Source organism: Artemia franciscana, unplaced genomic scaffold (assembly GCF_032884065.1).
Source record: "Artemia franciscana unplaced genomic scaffold, ASM3288406v1 Scaffold_867, whole genome shotgun sequence".
NCBI classification, from domain to species: Eukaryota; Metazoa; Arthropoda; class Branchiopoda; order Anostraca; family Artemiidae; genus Artemia; species Artemia franciscana.
Genome location: NW_027068640.1, coordinates 25,133 through 45,185, shown reverse-complemented (window position 1 = coordinate 45,185; position 20,053 = coordinate 25,133). Strand labels below are relative to the sequence as shown.

Here is a 20,053-nt window from a genome sequence, read left to right as displayed (position 1 = left end):
AAAACCGTTAAGACTGATACTGAAGGCTTTCTTCTGCTCAGTTGTTACGTTTCCTAAAAGGTGAAGTATCTCGAGAATGGAATTAAATTGAAACTCTAAGAGCAAATTACAAAATGATCCGAAATACTTGACCGCTATTCGGCCTATGAAAAAATGTCGCAAATTAAACGTCCACCTTCGTATTTGACACTTCAAATGGTGCGTTTTTTCTACAAAGAAATGGAAAATGTAAAGCCAAAAATCTGGAAAGATATTAAATTTCCTATTCAACAAGATGTATTTGATCTATACGCTGATGAACTAAAATTGAAATTAGCTCTAATGAGGAAGATTTTTAATGATAGTGAAGATAAAGAAACATTAGAAGCAAAGAATAAAAGAAAGACGACCAAAAACGAAGAAGAGAAGAAAGAGAAAAAGACGGAGCCATACTCATTTCCTGACGATTTAGCATCAAATAGTTCAGGTAATTTTTGTTTTATTATTGCTAGGTGTAGACTAGTAAACACAGGAGTAACAATATTATAATTTATAGTTGAGTGAATCGGGATAAGTTCGACACTATTAACATGTTTTTTCTCTTTAACTGACTGTTGCGATTTTTTTTTTTTTTTTTTTTTTTTTTTTTTTTTTTTTTTTTTTTTTTTTTTTTTTTTTTTTATTGCAAGTATCCCATATCATCTATCGACCTTGTTTTTCAAACTGTGTCTCATATTATTGAAATTTCTAATTTTCACATATACTACGCGTATGACCCATCACCAGGTCTCAAAGTCGGTGCAGTCCGCGATGTTGGGCTAACCCCAGCTTGGGGGGGAGGAGGGGGGGTTGTGACATACCTAGTAGCTTCTAGCTTTTTAAAAATATGTTAAAAATAATATGACTTCACCGTCTTAAAGGGCATTAAGGAATCACTATAAGTCCATAAGCAAACAATATTTATCTCAAACTGACTGGCATCAAAAGGTCAGACCATACTTTTTTTCTGCCACTGCGGGGTAACTCCGACAGTGTTGAGCTTAACCAATAGATAAACGTTACAAGTATCTTAGCCGAGGTGCACGAATCACTGAATGTAATTGATTGCTTGTATTTTAAAAAGAAAAAACATCACACAAAATATGGTTTGACCTCAGATAAAAAAAAGTGACTCATAACTGTTTTAGCTTACGTGTATGGACATAAAACAAAGATCTACTGATACTTGCCAGTGACTGCCTTTTACGAAACAATAACCTATGGATTTGGGGTATTTCAAATGGTCCGGTTCCCACTAACTTGACTGGTCCTGCAAAAATGTATTTGTCTGCATAAAAATGTAAATGTATTGTGACTTTAATTTTTTTCACGTCAGGAAAGTCTAAAACCCTTCCTATGTACCAACCTTGTTCATCATTCCTGGCATCGTATCTAACTGTGTAGCAATCATTTAGCTTGGGAACAATCTTGTGCTTATCGGGTGTCTTCTCGCCATCACTGTCGCTTTCTTGAATAGTATCTTGAACGCTCCGATCATCCTCGTCAGAGCCAAGTTCAAGGCTGATATTTGATTCGCTATCACTTGAGTCTCTATTTGCTTTCCTCTTGGGAAGAATTTGTTTTTCGATTTCACACCCTTCCCGTCTGAAATTTTTTCTTCCCTTTGCCTTTTGCTTCCAGATTTTCTTCCCTCTCAAGCACCTCTAGATGTCATTTTGATGTTATCACTTCTGCCTCTCTTGCAATTTCCTTCAGTTTTTCTATTCTTGAGACTGATGGTTGGTCGGGCAACTTGATTGAGTCAAGAAGAATCTCTTCAATAGTTTTGAGTGGTTGCCAAACAATTTCCTAGGACTAAGGGTAATAGAAACGGTAATTTTTTCTAGTTCAGTGTTGACAGTAGTTGTGACTTTAGATGTTGCCTTCTTTTTTTGTTCCTTTTTCATTTGTGCAAAGTGTCTCAACTTGACAGATTCAAACTAGTTATGGTCAGTTACGGATGGGCTTACTCTCATAGGAACGCTCAGATTTATGATTCCAGTTGCTTTGAACGACTTCTCGATCAGACTTGGACTGAGATAGGAATCCCAATAAAGTAGAAATAGCTTTAACATGTTCTTTTTTTAGTTTTCTTTTTCTTCTTTATTTTTCAGACGTCATATGCAAACCCTCAAACAAAAATACATACAACTTATATATATATATATATATATATATATATATATATATATATATATATATATATATATATATATATATATATATATATATATATATATATATATATATATATATATATATATATATATATATATATATATATATATATATATATATATATATATATATATATATATATATATATATATATATATATATATATATATATATATATATATATATATATATATATATATATATATATATATATATATATATATATATATGTATATATATATATATATATATATATATATGTATATATATATATATATATATATATATATATATATATATATATATATATATATATATATATATATATATATATATATATATATATATATACAGTAGCAGTAGGTTTAGCTGAGTTGTGATAACGGTAATAGTAATGGTAGTACTTTTAGCAATGGTGGTAGTTGTAATACTCGTAACAGCGTGCAAATCTTGTCTTTTCGGTCAATTGCTCATTTCCCTTATCATTTCTTGAAAGCTCCAAATTAATATACTCAGTCATTCCTGAGTTGTGTATTTTTGAGAACCCTTATGCACATTATTCAACACTCTCCTCGGCGTTCTTCAAAGACTCTTCTGAATGCCTTCCATCTTTTTCAAAGGTAAAGGTAAAAAAAGCCCATCATTCACAATAACATATATGTAAACAATGGCAGAATTAGAAGAATTATAGGACCATCTCATCGATGAAAACCATATGTCCCCCGATGAACAACTTACAACCCTTTTCCCCGGGTTATGGGGGATTCCTTCAACCAAGGTGGAACAGCTATATGACCTATGGACTATTTTGAACAAAATAATTAAATCAAAATTTCAATTTTATGTATTTGGGGAAATGTAAAGTGGAAGGGGGGAGGAGAAGTTACCTGAAAGCCATTTTTAACCCTTAAATATGCACTGAAGCTTTGAATTTCCAATTGAACGAGCTCTTTCGAAGTTAAACGACCACTCCTTACATTAAAATCTTATATATAAAAAATGGATAATTTACAGCCATAGCCATGAGGAGTGCAGGGGAATGGAGGGTTGGAATTACCGGAGACATAAACTCTTGACCTTTCAACTATGTTGAACAAAATCGCCATCTGGAAAATCACATTGGAAATGTTTTGGGAAAATAACTGGTTGAGGGGGGCTTCTAGTTTCTACAACATTGTTTATACGAAGTTCCCTGTTGAAAAAATCAATAGTAAAAATATGAGTTCACTCTTAGTTTAGATACAAGTACAGTTTCAGGTGGGGAAAACTAAGGCCTAGTTTCGTATTTCCTTTATAATAGCAGCCCAGATTTTTCTAACAATATGAACACCGATAAATATATACTAACTGAAAAAAGGGTACTATCATTGTAGACAAAGATGTAGGCTACAACGTTATTGAAAATTATATTGTGGACAATATAACCTAGAAGCAGTTGTTTCAAGAAATAAGCCTAACTATTCCAATCTCAATAGAAAAGTTAAGTCCCTTACCTTGTATCATTAGGGTAATTCTATGGATTTCTAGAAAACAGTAGGGCTAAGGTTATTATGTATGCAGATTTTCACCATCAATCAGAGTGTTGACTCCTTAAAAAGCTATTGCCCTTTTGCTTCCTATTCAAAGATTGAGTCCTGCCCAACATTGTTTTGTGCAGACAACCTTGTTCTTGTTGCCGACTCCATGCAATAGCTTATAGATGCTCTTAATCTTCTGCAGGCGGTAAAAGCCAGGTCTAAAGTAAATTGGCTAAAATAATGTTGGTCAAACCGCTAGTGCCATCTAGGCTTCTGGATTTAATTTAGGGTTTCTGGAGCCCATGTCGAAGTTGTTAGTAACTTCTTCTTTCTTTGATCTGTGATTTTGAATTATGGCTCCGTGATCGTAGACCTGGGCAGCGGAATCATGAAAGCTAAGTCTATTGTAGCAAAGCTCAATGCCATCTGAAGATCACCCAAATTTCTAGGTGCTTGAAGACGTATATATATATATATATCGAGTATATATATATATATATATATATATATATATATATATATATATATATATATATATATATATATATATATATATATATATATATATATATATATATATATATATATATATATATATATATATATATATATATGTATCGAGGGTTTCTGATGGGACGATTTTGTGGGTAATGAAGGGTTACTTGCCTTTACTCTCCAAGTTATATTATCATCGCATATGGCCAAGCAAACTCTCAGATAGCTTAGCTATCTCCTTTGGATGCCTTTGATAGCTCCTGGTAGAATTATGTACAATTTGACCTCTCATCTCATGGTTGATCACGCCCAAGTGGTAGATCTCGGACCAGATGGAAGGACAGCCTACAGAATTTATTTGCATGGCTGATATTGCTGCTGTCGAGGCAAGGCTTATAGTAGTAGATGTGCCCACCTGGACGAGAGAAGTAGTTACGCTCTCTACGCCGCATATCATGTGACAGGATCAACAAGTCAAGTAGTTCAGTTAATACGTCAGAATGAAAAGATTCTAAACAAAATGGTTATAAACAAAAGTAACCATCAGTTATAAGGGGGGGGGGAGGCTGTAAACACCACAACAGTGAATCTTTAAGGTATTATTATGTAGGGATTATTATTATTTTGGGATATTTAAGGTTCTGAGCTCTGGGGCTTAATATTGCAGAAAAAATACTAATAGAAAAATAGTTAAAACTAGACCCTGACATAAAAGAATATATATATATATATATATATATATATATATATATATATATATATATATATATATATATATATATATATATATATATATATATATATATATATATAAATATATATATATTAAAACATCTTTTTAAGAAGATTTTAAAGATATCCACTCTATATTAATAATTACAGTCTCTTTACGGTTGTTGAATCAAACTATCTTAAATGTTAAGAAGGCAAATTACCGTACGTAGATACTACACAAATAATCGAGCAAATAATAGTATTTGAAATACATAGTGCTTGATGACTAGCCTTTTGAACAATTAAACAAAAATAACAAATTCTTTCATCTGAAAGTAATGAGCAATATTAAAACGAATAAAAACTATTTCGTATACTCGGAGAGGGCTGTCCCCGCCTCAAACTTTGCTCTTTAGTCTAAAGTCTTCAAGTTATTTAAAGTACTTGTCATTCGTATTCATCAGCCTTTTTATTTGAATAATCCTTCTTGATTATGACAAAAAGTCAAAAATCAGTTTTGTTCAAAGAGTGAGGGCCTGAGGCTATGACAGCCCCCTTGTATACATAAATGTTTCCATTCACTTTTAAATTTAATGATTCTTCTTACTTTTAGTTGAAAAAAGTTTCTTTTTACCTAAATTTTGACCGTTCCGAATCATTTCAAGAAATCTCCTTCTCTTCCATTACTCCCCCCTACATAATTTGTTTGTGGAAAACTACCCACCAAATCTTTACTTTTCAAAGTAAAATCCCTCACGATAGAATATCTTCTACTTCAAAGTGAGTTTTCTGGGGCTGTCCTATACGCTGATGGGTATATATAAAAAATAAATATCCATCTGTGATCTTTCTTCTGGCAAAAAATAAATATGCACAATTTCATAATATTGAAGGTAGGAACTTCAAAACTCCAAAATAAATTTTCTGAAATGTTGAAGTTCGTGCTGTGGTTTCTATTAAGGTCACTTTACTTTTGGCCTACCCACCCCCTTTTTTTCATAAATCTTGTGAACATCTTTAGTCTCTTAGATTTTTTTGCGTAGTAGTCCAGGACTTTTAGCTCAAAAAAAGGGTCAAAATCGGACAAAATTGAAATATAAGCGAAAGTGGTACTAAAATTATCAGAAAAAATTCTGTACTGCATGCTAAAAGTCCCTATAAATCCGAGTGGGGCGAGTACCCGAAAAACAGGGGAAAATTGGGAAAACTGCCGAACACGCCCGGAAAATTGTTCAAATTGAGTTTTCTGGGGCTCTCCAATACGCTTATCACGAAACTGATATAAAAAATTCAGTATAGAATAAAAGTACTAAGGAAAACGAGGGGAACAGGGGGAAGAGGGGAAAAAATTTAAAAATACAGGGTAGGGGTAGAAAGCACTTTGAAATATGTTTTCTGGGGTATTTTTTTCTACTGATCCCGAAACTGACATCTAAAATGAAATAAAGAAAATCAACACCACCATAACGGGGAAAAAGGGAAAAGAGGGAAAAAAGGGACAATTGAAGTCAGGGTTAGAAATCAGTTTAAAAAGTGTTTTTGGGGTTTTTCTATTTGCTGTTCACGAAACTAACATCTAAAATGAAGTTAAGTAGGTAGGTAGTAGCCTACACTTCTATCCACCTCCGTAAATAAAATCTAAATGAGCTGATATAGTATTCGAAAAACACGTTACCAACTTAATGAAAAGGCATCATCTCGTTACCAAGAAACTTGAGTCTCAACAGAACCAGAAAATATGAGTATGCCCGTCAAAAAGTTCATAAGAAAGTGACGATTGCATAAGTATGAAAGCAGATCTTTCAGGCATTTTTTGGAATCTGATAACTTTTAAAAGTCTGCCCGACTACTGAGCTGTTAATCCAGTCAGTATCAAATTGATTTTCATTTAGTTCAGTTAAAAAAAAAACTTGTAATATTTGGATATATTTTAACAAGAAAAGAAAAATTTCGATAAACAAAAATTTTGTATTGATTGAAGGTGAGATTAAAAATCTTAGCTTGCAATTTGAAACTTAAAAATAGAAACTTTTAAATATATTCCGTCTAACTTCTGGCAGTAAACTGAAAAAAAAAAGTTTTTTTCCTACTAAAAGTAACGAGTAACATAAACACTTAAAACAAACAGATGTTATTGCATATGTGAGGGGAATCACCCCTCCTCAAGGACTCGCTCTGCATGCTGAAGTTCGCTTTATAACTTTTTTTGCTTTACTGAAGTGTTTCTTTATAACTTTTTTGCTTTACTGAAGTTTTTCTTTATATATATATATATATATATATATATATATATATATATATATATATATATATATATATATATATATATATATATATATATATATATATATAATCAACCAATCAACCTCCACCTCATAATGAAGTAAAATACATTCGATGGCCATTTCTTGACGACATTATTATAGAGTTCCGAAAAGGGAGAAAATAAATTTGGCAAAAGAAACATGATTTCAAAGATAGGCTATGTAATATTTATCCGAGGAAGGTGTTTTTTGTGATACTGAGGTATATCAAGACTAGTGATGATAATAGATTTTTTATGACACTTGGTACCTACCAAGTGACATATAGCGATCGCAAATTCTGTCGGTCTGTCCCAGTTTTGCTACTTTAGGCACTTATAGGAAAGCTAGGACGATAAAATTTGGCAGGCGTATCAAGAACCAGACCAGATTAAATAAAAAATTGTCGTTTCCCCGATTCGACCATCTGGGGGAGGGGGACTGGGGGGACGGTTAATTAGGAAAAATTAGAAAAATGAGGTATTTTTAATTTATGAACAGGTGATCAGATCATGGTGAGATTTGATGTATGGAAGGATATCGTGTCTCAGAGCTCTTATTTAAATCCCCATCGGATTTGGTGACATTGGGGTGGGGGGCTGGGGGGGGAACATAAAATCTTGGAAAACGCTTAGAGTGGAGGGATCGGGATGAATCTTGGTGGGAAAAATAAGCAGAAGTCCTAGATACGTGATTAAAATAACCGGAATGGATCTGCTCTCTTTGGAGGAGTTAGAGGGGGGAGGGTTAATTCTAAAAAATTAAAAAAATGAGTTATTTTTAACTTACGAAGAAGTGATCGGATCTTATTATAATTTGATGATTGGAAGGATATTGTGTCTCTTAGCTCTGATTTGAAATCCTGACAGGATATGTTGATATTGGGGAAGTGTTGGGGGGACCTAAAATCTTGGGAAACGCTTAGAGTGGAGGGATCGGGATGAAACTTGGTGGGAAAAATAAACACAAGTCCTAGATACGTGATTGACATAGCTGGAACGGATCCGACCTCTTTGCGGGAGTTGGGGGGGGGGGAAGGGTTAATTCTAAGAGACATAAAAACAAATGAGGTATTTTTAATATACGAAGGAGTGATCGGATCTTGATGAAATTTCATATTTAGAAGGACCTCGTAACTCAGATCTCTTATTTTAAATCCTGACCGGATCCAGTGTCATTAGGGGGGGGGGGGTCGGAAGTCTTGGAAAACGCTTAAAGCGGAGAGATCAGGATGGAACTTAGTGGGAAGAATAAGCACAAATCCGAAATCGTTACTGACATAACCGGACTGGATCCACCCTCTTTGGTGGAGTTGTGGAGGGGGGAGTGTTTCGAAAAAACTAGAAAAAATGAGGTATTTGTAACTTACGAACGGGTGATCAGACCTTAATGAAATTTGATATTTAGTAGGATTTTGTGCTTTAGAACTCTCATTTTAAATCTCAACCGGATTCGGTGACAATGGGGGGGAGGGTTGGAGGGGGAAACAAGGAATTCTTGGAAAATGTGAATATCGACTTATCTTACGAATGGGTGATCGGATCTTAATGAAACTTGATATACAGAATTTTGTCTCAGATACTCCATTTTCAATACTCCATTTTAATGTCTCCAGATCTGGGGACATAGAGGATTAATGGGGGAAAACAGAAATCAAAAATTTTGGAAAACGCATATAGTGGAAAGATCGGGATGAAACTTGATGGGAAAAATAATCATAAGTTATAGATACGAGATTGAAATAATTGGAACGGATCTGTTCTCTTTGGGGTAGCTGGGGTGGTTAATTTGGTAAAAATAGAAAAATTGAGGTATTTTTTATTTAAGAATGGGCGACCGTATCTTAATGAAATTTAATATTTAGAAGGAACTTCTGTCTCAGAGCTCTTATTTCAAATTCCAACCAGATCTGTTGACATTGAGGGGAGTTGGAGGGGGAACCAGAAATCTTGGAAAACGCTTATAAATGTTGTAGATACGTGATTGATGTAACCGGACTGGATCCGCTCTCTGCGGGGGAGTTAGGGGGTGGGGTTCAGTGCTTTGGCGAGTTTGGTGCTTCTGGACGTGCTAGGACGATGAAAACTGGTAGGCGTGTCAGGGAGCTGCACAAACTGACTTGATAAAGTCGTTTTCCCCGATTCGACCATCTGAGGGGCTGAAGGGAGAGGAAGAATTAGAAAAATTGAGGTATTTTTAATTTATGATTGGGTGATCGGATACTTAATGTAGCACGGGAGTAAAAGCTAGGTTTTTATGACGAGAGATATTACTTTATGGTAATAAATTTCAAAAATCTTTGCCATTTCTTCTGCCGCCACTTCATTTAATTGAAAAACGCGTTACTTACTTGTCAATATTTCAGCAAGTATCAGTTTGTGGCCATTAAAAAGATTATAAAAAGGTGACGCATTTGCAAAAATGCGAGGATAGAATTTCAAGAAGTTCTTTGGAATCTGAGCCCTGAATATCTGTCTTCTAAATGAAAAATATATGTGACATAAGAATTTGGCATTATTTGCAATTGCTAATTGTGTTAGAGAAAGAAACCTGGAAACAAGGTTTGATTAGTCTTAATAACGTGTGTATATTATATTTAGGGCCAATTTCTCCATTTCTCAGGTAATATCGCTGCCAAGAAAAGGGATAAATGTTTTCCCTCAACTTCTAATGAAATTGGCAAATAGGCCTATGATTTTGAAACCGGCACTGAATACAAACTGGCATTAATTAAATAAGAAAATAGTTTTTCAGCTAAAAGTAACGAGCAACATCAAAACTTAAAACAAACAGATATTATTACATATAAAAGGGGAAATAACTCCCTCCTCGAGGCCTCGCTCTGTAAGCTAAATTTTGCCTTAGAACTCATTGCTTTTGCTTGACTTTACTTTTTTCTAAAGTTCGCTTTAAAAAAAGTTTATTATTCTAATTAACCACCACTATTTTTTCAGGAGTCGATCTTAGGAATCGAGACAAAATTTTAAACAGTTTGTAGTAACATGCTGTAAGTAAAGAGCGATCCGGCTCAATAGTAACCGAAACTCTAAAAAACAAATTTGGATACCAACAGATATATCAAAAAAGTCAGCTGGTTATGCCGATTTCTAATGTATAAGTTTCATTAAGTTTTACCCATTAGAGGCTACGAGCCTGAGAAAATTTGCTTAATTTTCGAAAAATATAGGGAAACACTTTTTGAAAGGCAATCTTAATGAAATTCTCACCATCATATTCATTGTATAAGAAAATCCTACTTTAGAGGTATCAAACTCCTAGCTGCAAAAATGTGGAATTTTGTATTTTTTTGCCGGAAGAAACGTCACTGATGCGTGTTTTTTCTTTTTGTATTTTTTGTTGTTGTTTTTCCAGGGGTGATAGTATCGACCCAGTAATCCTAGAATATCTTGAAAGGGATCATCCGAACGAAATTTCAAAGTTCTAATGCCCAATTTTAGTGAACAGAAAGATTTGAGGGTGGCTAAGCCCCCTTCCCCTTTTTATTCCCGAACCATCCAACCAAAATTTTGAGATAGTCATTTGGTTTATCTAAGTTGAAACGGCCAACAACTATGCCTCTAGAAATAAAAAAGAACCCCACACAGTCACAGGAGAAAGGTCTTTAAGTTAAAAAATGCGTCTCTTTGCTTACGCATAGTATCTGTTTCTGGGAAATATGTATAGATTTTCGAGTGGGGGGAGAGGACGAATTTTCTCCTTTTTTTCCACAGGGGAATTCTCCGTAGAGAGAAAAGTTTCCAGGGGGTGAACTTGTCAGGGGAAATCACACACTATTGGAATTTGCCAGAATTCCTATCCAAAATTTTTTTTTAAGTCTTGTTTTCTCAATTTAGACTCAATTTTACGCGTGGAGTAGTTAACGGTAACTATTTTTTCAGCGAGTATATTTTCAACGAGATTGAATTCTTAGAGAATATTTCTGACGGATGGGGAAATTACCCGTGTAGGAGGAGCCAGATTTCCTGACATTATTTAGGAAAAGACCAGAAATAAAATGAAAAAATACAAGTTTTTTCAACTAAAAGTAAGGAGCAACATTAAAACTTAAAACAAACAAAAATTATTACGTATATGAAGGAGATTACCCACTCCTCGACATCTCAGTCTTTACACTAAAGTTTGAATTTTGTCCCAATTTCTGAAGAACGATTCCTGAAACACAAGAGGCGTTTAATTAGAACAATATGAAGCTTTTTTAAAAGTACCAAAGAACTGAAATCTACATAATAATCTGGATCATTCGATATATCTATCAATGTCAAAATTTCGCTTTTCAGATTTCGGTTACTATTGAGCCCCATCGCCCCTTGCTTATAGTTTGTTGTCACGAACTGTTTGATTAAACTTAAAAAGACTTGATTTGTTTTGAATTTTGCATTAGGGAGCCCTGAAGGCTTGAATTTGCATTTTGGAGTCATAAGACAAAATAAAAGAATCATAAAAATAGCACAACAGCTAAAAAAATGTGGTTAAACAATGCCAAAAACAACAAAATCAGAAAGGCGAAGCATTTCTTTAACAAAAAGAAAAAAATGTTAGAAAGTTAAAAAGGTAAAAACTACAACAAAACTAAAGAAAGGGAGATACAATTAGCATTAAAAACGTTTAAAAGAGAATATACAAACAAGGGGGAGGGAATAAAAGAATCAAACGAACATACAACTTAGGTATCCAATTAGGTACCCAACACCAAAGAAAAAAGAAAAACTAGCGATTTATTCTGATCAGTAACGAAGGAGACAAAGATTTTTTTCATGCCTGGAGGTTAAGCAACGGATGGGGGACAAGATAGGAACGGGCTCAGAAACAGCACACAGCAGCGGTGTCTGGATGGGGAGTGTCTTTTGGGGAAAATATTTTCTGTGTAAAGGTTGGCTGTTGCATTTTTTTGCAAAACGGAGGCATAAGCTTCCTCTTTTGTGCTAAAGAGTTTGCAGCATCACCTTTTTTTGAAGAAATGAGTATGGTACCTTTTCTTCTTTAAAAATTATTCTCCGGACTCTTCTTATGAATGGATTCAATTTTTTCTGATTCATAACGGGATGCGCCAGGATTCCAAACTAGACAAGCATACTCAAGATATGGGCGGAAAAAGGAAGTATAGACCCTTAAAGAATGGGAAGGGGGGATGTTAAAATTATTCAAGAGCTTAAGAAGAGACATGGACGCATTTGCTTTATGGACAATATCTTTAACATGGATATCTGACTTTAAATTAGAGGAAACTGTAACCCCAAGTTATTTAAGGGAAGACAGAGAAATATCTGAGGGGATAGGGTTGAGTAAAAGGGGTGAAGTCGTAAGGAAACACATTGGCATTATCATAGATTTAGAGGGGCTCAATCTCATGTCCAAAACCGCATCGTCATCTGCAATATTATTGAAGATATTCAGGGCTACTTACTAAGTTTCGGTAGCAGGTTGAAACAACCGTTAGATCATCCACAAATTTCCATCTGTCGGAAATTCCTTAGGGAGGCTGTTTATTATAACAGGAAAAAGGAGGAGACCTACTAGAGTATCTAGGGGTACTCCATTGTGAACAGGGAGGGGCTGGAATAATGATTCTGATATTTGACTACCTGTGATCTATTTGATAAAAAGGAGGGAACCAATTTCACCAGGAAAGAATCAATATATAAATTAAAAACATGTTTCCTAGCTTGGAGCAGTTAAATGTATGCCTAGCTTGAAGAATAGATCCTGTTGATTATGCCATAGAACGCACACAATATCAATTGCGCCTAACCAAGCAGTTAATTTTAATTTTCTTGTCGGATAAGAACATAGGTAATTGAAAAGAAACTTGTCAACTGGAAATAATAAATGCATATTTTATTCAGATCACTGTTTCAAAGCAAATAATGAAGACCAGACTCAAAGAGGATAACATGGTCGGAAGAAAAATTGAATAAAATTTCGCTAGATCGTACCTGTTGTTAAAGCAATATAGTATACTACTACTTCAGGTGCAGCGATTTGAATGAATAAAGAGTTTAAGATTATCCGAGTTCTCAGAGAGCATTGGTAGAATATTTTGGGAAAGTATTAAGTTTTATTTTTCATTTCAACTTGAGGAGGTTTAAAATGAACAACTATGGATTCCTATAGAAAAAAAAAAAACATTAAAATTAACTTTTTTGACGCTATATCAGCGGAAACCGAATAAGAATTAATTTACACTTTTTTACAAAATGATTTTTTAAACAAAAGATTGAGCCAGAAATAAGCAAAATAAAGTCAAATAGTCTTCCGAACCTACAACTACCATACATTACCATCGATAATTAAATGAAACCCAAAATGAACAAACATAAATAACCGAGTCAATCTCAACACAAGCATAATAAAGAATGAATAGCGCGGACAACCCCCATGCCTTCTCAAGATCGGAGCATAATTTGCACTTTACTGAAAAAAAAGAACAACAACCAAATGATCGTGAATTTTTGGCCACTGTTGGACCGAGTTTTCTCACTTGCAGTTCGTTACCATGAACTGTTTGATTTTGGCTCTCCATTCAATGTAAAAAACATTACCACTTGACTGCCACCCGTAGGCAATCTTGTTTGGGAGCGAAGTTGCACTTGATTCTTTTCTTTCTCTATATGTGGGTCAATATTCTATGGTGGCACACAAGTGCAGTAACAAGCTATTTTACAAGGAACCTCTTCGACTTTCTTGAAGCAGTCTATAGTTTTAAAGCTATACATTTTTGACTGAGCTTAAGCCTCTAATGGAAACTGACTGTTGTATAAAATTTCATGCTCTTTTAAGCTGATCAAAAACGTTGATTTGACTGTTTTGTCATATCAACATAACAGTCATAACAACTATTTTGAGTTGATCCTAAAACACCCAACACATTGAGCATCTCATATTCTGAGTTGTTGAATTGCCCCTTTGAGGCTGCATGAGTCAATGATAGAGTCACTGTTTTCCTTTAACGGATTCATGAACTAATAATAATAATTTTGGTTACATTATAGATCTGGGGAGAAAAATAAAATTTTAAGCAACACTTTTTTAGTTAAAAGTTTCGTAACAAGGCAAAAGAAAATATTGACAGATCAGATACTGTCTGAGGGAGTTCATAAGTGTATTTTTACGTTTGTGTTTGCATGACAACTGATATAGCTAGCACTATGCTTACAACAATATAATTTCCAGGAATATATCAAACAGAAAAGAGTGGTCTGGCCACTTTTAATACATTTTTTTTTACGTAATTAAACATTTTTAGGATGTCCTAGCCATCCCAGTATCTTTCTTATTATAGCCCTAGAAAGCGGGATTGAACCATATTTTATGTCTTCCACATATAGGTGGATAATTCTGCTACTCGACTGAAACTATCCGCCCGAGATCAAAACAGCTTCACACGCTCTCTTTCCGTCCTAATCTATTCAAGGGCTCTTTATACCCTCCCAGGAAGTTCCCATTTTTTAAAAAAAAATTTCTTTTCATCCCATATAAGAACCGCATTATTTTCGTTTGATCCAAGACTGTTAGCCGAAAAAGACAATCTATCATCCTTCGTCCACATATGGTGTCTAGCCATCCCAATATTTTTCTCACTAAAGAAATTTGTATATTGAGGATCCTTGTAATTGACCACCAATTATTTCTATTATCCGATTTATCCCTGAGCTGGAAAGCTCATTGTCTTGGGAAAGCACGAAAACCCTAATTCAGTCTCAACAAATAACGGGAAGGAACGGTGGCTTAAATTCCAATCAGATAATGTATTTATATAATACGGTAATTAGACCGGTGATGTCATGTGACATCACCGTCTGTGGCTTGGAAAATCCTGTTTCTTTTGTTTCCTAGGGATGGCTCTCCACCCCCGTACGTTTCCAATGACAGGAATTGGACAATTCCCTAGGTCTCACTCTGCTCTTTTTTTCATTAAAACATCACAAAAGTAAGCCTTTTTTCTTAGTTCTAACCAACCAAGAGGGAGGTTCACCCCCAAGCAGCTGTTTTGGCTCTAAACAGGACTCAAGAACATATAATGTCTTATCGAAAGAACCCCCTCCAAATTTTCTAGGAAAATCTACCCATTTGAAGTGGATGTGAAATAATCTTGGCAATTTTCGGACCCTTTTTTTGTGCAGCATCTTGAGGAAAGCAATATTTCTTTTTAATATCTTTTTGCATTGAGGTCCATTCAGCCCAAGGTTCAAATAAGTTTCAGGCCAATCGACAAAATTTTACGCTTTTCTGAGTTAGCTTTGTTGAAGAAGGGATTATTTTCAAAAGTAACAATCTTTCAAATAATTTTTATACATTAGTTTCTTTCAGAACTTACGAACACAAGCTACAAACTGTTTAGTAAATAAGTTTGTGTGGCTCAATTCTGAGCCCTTAGCTACCCCTCTTTCCCAAAGTGAAATGTTGATTTTTTTTTTACCAGTAACATAATTCCTGAACAGGAATTGGCTCAGGGGGTGGTGGTGGTGTATAATCAAGATTTTGCCTTGGGTACAAGAGACAGGCCAGAACCTGTCTCCATTCACTTGGCTTTGATTTGCTTATTTTAGTTATTTTTTTGATGGTAAAAGGTGAGACTTATAAATGTATAATTATGACGAAACTTCACATTTACCGCTATTTATCTGATTTAATGCAATCCGACGAGAAACTATAGTTTCACGCCACTGGGCTCACATGATCAAACCTCCTCCTTTTTTTTCACTATAAGATATATCTGTAAGGGATTGAAACTTAACATAAGTTACAGTCCCTACCCCATGGATTCTTATGGCTACACTATCATTAGATGCAAATTTATTGAGATTTTAAACTATTATGAACAAAATAAGCACCTCAAAAGCTTGATAAGATGTACACAGGGGTTACACAAGAAGCAGATTTCTAAATATGTCCTAACTCAGTGGCTGGTTTCCCTCTAATCATTTTTGGCGAATATAAAGCTTATATTAGCTTAATATTTAGCTAATATAAACTTATATTTAATAATATAAAAACTTATATTTAGTTTATATTTAAAACTTATATTTAGCTTAATATAAAACTTCTTATATAAAACTTATATAGACCTTATATTGATCTTCCGTTGCATCAGAAATTGTTGCTGAAGTTTTAATATTTTGACAACAAATAAACAGAGTTTTTTTAATAGACTAAAATATTTATATTATACCTTACAAATAGCTTGAAAATATCACGTATACGATTGGGACTGTCCCTTCTTAACTCCTTGCAAAATCCCAATAAATCATTAGAGTAAACTATAAGAAGCTTTTATGGTTGCAAAAATTCTTCTTTTTTAAGTTTTTATTTAGGTAATCAAAATATATATCGACATTTTCTCGTTTACATAAATCAGTGAAATCAGTGATTGACTGAAGCATGGTTTCGAATTCTACCCCAAAGGGAAGCTTCTTTCCTCAGTATATTTATCATTCCCACTTTATGGTCGCGCTCAAATGTATGTCTGATTGGATTTCTTCACCTGACCAAGTGTATAACAAAAACATGTTTGGCAAGATAGCCTTGTTAGATCTGTATATGAACGCTGTATTACTGTACTGACTGAGACCTGCCAACTAGTGGCACCAATTGGAGGATGGACAGGTGGGTCTTTTGCCTTCCCCCCTCCTTTTTCGAAAAGTACTTTTTGGTATTTCCATCGAGAAATACATTTTTCTGGTATTGTCATTGAAAATTATCCGTTTTTGGTTGTTTTAGTGCTCCCCCCCCCAGGTTTTGAAATATATCTTCTACTTCTAAACATTTTCAGTGATTGGTGCTACTGTCGGTAACCATTAGCTCTCGAAAATACAAATAGTACTTAAATAACTGTATGCTGTGCCTAGTTTACTTAAATTCTAAGTTAAATAAATAAACTTAACTTCGTAATTTTATATAAATTTTAATTAAGTTAGATAAATAATTTTTTTAAATAAATTAATAAACTTTAAATAAATAAATAAGCTTTAAATAAATAAATAAACAAATTAAGTGTTCCAAGTTAAATAAATTACCAAGTAACATCTGACTTTCAGATGCCATGTATGGCGGAAAAACGCCTGTTTGTGCTGCAAGTTTTAGTTTGTAAGTAATGGCCCTATCGCTAAGATCAGAAATCGTTCTAATACTTTTGGTTCGTTTATTAATCAAATAAAGCCAGACATAAACTGAAACTGAACTTCACAGTCAGAGTGATGAGTCATAGAGTTCTATACGACTAACCAATCTAAGTGATTACGCAAGCGAAAAACGTCACACAAATAAACACACTACCAACCATATATTAAGTCTCTTTTCTGGATATGTTTTTGCAATCGTCACCTAATGAAAAATTTAGAAAGCCTATTTCCATTATTTATTGGTAATATCTTCTTTAATTTCAGCGCAATTGATGGCTAACCAATCGTCACCTTTGCCTCCAAATAGCCCATTAGTGACTCGAACGCCACCTGTTCCGACTGGACAACAAAGAAACACCAATACTGCTCAAGATGGCTCCTTGTCTCCTGTCATGGTTCGAAGCAAAAGCCCCATTAGTGCCCCAAACAGCCCTATCGAGCAAAGGTTTGTGTCAAATACTGAAATTAGTAATTAATATCTATTAAGGAAGAGTTCCAAGGGTATGGGGGGGGGATTGATCTCACAAGGAATAAATAAAATATCACTTAAAGTGCATTTTGTGTGTTTTTAGGGCTGTATTTTCTGTTTTCGAATGGGCTGGCCTTGGGATGGGTCTCAAAGGGTGAACCCTGTAGATCTCCCTTCGTATTTTATACTATTCCCTACACGAAACCACTATCCCTCCCTTTTACATTGTTAGAGACAGCCTTGTATGTGCTAACTATGCTAGAGGAGCATTTATTGGCTTTTATCCCGAAAGATATATTCGTCTAAAAATCAATTCTTGTCATGATTTTTCCTTTTTATTGTTTATAAATCACTGCAATATCAAGCAATTTACGAAAAATTAAGCGAGAAAAAAGGGTTTTAATTTCAACAAAGTAGTGAACAAAAAATAAAAACAAAACAAAACTTTAATTAAAAAACAAATTCGAATATTTTGGCCCCACGCCTGGGAGCCTTTCTCAACAGAAAAAACAGCTGTTCTTAAAAATAACAAACAAAAAACGATAACTAAACACAAAGAAAAAAAAATAAGTAAGAACAGCTCACTTTATAAACAAACTTCCAGCACTAATGCAACTACTTAAGAATAAAACCAAACCGAATGTCTATAGTGAAAATAATCGGTCACTCTCCATTGAAAATTGAGAGGAGAGGGACACATTGTTTTCATTTTAAACATTCGCTTTGGTTTTATTCTTTTGCAGTAGCATCAGTTCTGGAACTTTGTTTATAATGTGAGTTGTTCTTACTGTTTTTTTTCTTTTATTGTGTTTAGTTGTCTTTTTTTTTGTGTTATTTTTAAAAACAACTGTTATATCTCTTACTTATTTTTTTTTGCTTTTTTGCTTTTTTTCGTTGAAAAAGGCTTGTGAACGTGGAGCCAAAATATTCGATCTTTTTTAATTAAAATTTTGTTTTGTTTTTATTTTTTGTTCGCTGCTTTGTTGAAATTAAACCCGTTTTTCTTGCTTAGTTTTTCGTGACTGGAAAAACAGTTTAGTCTAAGAAATTATTTGTAGTCCAAGCCATCTGTCGTCAACACAGTTAGGCATGCTCCTCCTCTATCTCTAATTTTTTTTAAAAGAATAAGCATAAGAAAATGTATAATGGAGCGTCCATGGGGGTATCCGTGACTAATGTACCCCTATTTTACCAAACTTATATTTTATTTTCTATTAAATTTGTAATTTTACATAATTTATGTCTCATGCACAACTTTTAAAGACTAGCCAAAGATACTAGTACTAACAACTCACTGCAGCACCAAGCTGCCTGAGACCAACATAGCCACGCACGCTCCTCCTCTGTCCTAGTCTATTTAATGCCTCGATCTTTGCACCCTTCCAAGAAGTTCCCATTTCAATTAAATTTTTCTTTGCGACATCCTCCCAACGCATTTGGGGATGATCTGCTTTTCGTTTAGCCCTAGATGGTTGGCCGACAAGGATTATCTTTGGCAATCTGTCGGGCTTCGTTCACTGAACGTGTCCCATGCATCTCATCCTTTCTCTTAATACATTACTAGTAAATGGAATTGAGCCACATTTTTTGTAGCGTTTACTGTTTGAGATGCGGTCAGTCAGTCGGGTACTCAAAACAATCAGAAGGCAGTTTCTATGGAAAGCATCTAGCAGATCTTCATCCGTGTTTCGGAGCACTCATGCTTCTGAGCCATACCATACTAGATAAATAAATTAAATACATAACCAAACACAATAACTAGACTAGCCCAACAAGCCAAACTTACAATCTTTACAATAGACGCTTACAATACAATCTATACAATAGACTAGTAAAACCGTCAAAAATGTCTGCTCTCTTTAATGCTCTCGTTTTAATAGTATGGACTCTTACAATATAATCAATATAGTAGACTGGGAAAACTGTCAAAAACGTTTGCTCTCTTTAAATCTCTCTTTAATGCCCTCGTTTTAACAATATGCTCTCTTATAATATAATCAATACAGTAGACTATCGAAACCAAGGAAAAAAAATGTGCGCTCATTTAAGCTATAAGTCTCATAGTGTATTATGGGGGGATGCACTATTCGGTTAGGGTATGCCTTGTACGATTTCGTCTTTGTTTTCAGAGCGGTAATTGACTGAGAATTACGGACACTTACCAATCACATAAAGTTAGTTCATCTTTTTAAGTAGCAAAAGAAATTGCAAATCTATAGT

At 34.2% G+C, this 20,053-nt stretch overlaps 1 protein-coding gene across 1 annotated transcript in view; it reads left to right on the top strand.

Moving 5' to 3' along the window:
* Window positions 1-149: 149 nt before the first annotated feature.
* The window catches only part of LOC136043715 (uncharacterized), a gene marked incomplete at its 3' end in the record, with an annotated part of 45,027 nt that continues 25,123 nt past the window's right edge, over window positions 150-20,053 (top strand). Inside the window, exons 1-2 of the mRNA XM_065728613.1 lie at window positions 150-466; window positions 17,629-17,809. Coding sequence (XP_065584685.1) covers window positions 154-466; window positions 17,629-17,809 — 494 coding nt within the window. The remainder of the gene's footprint in view (window positions 467-17,628; window positions 17,810-20,053) is intronic.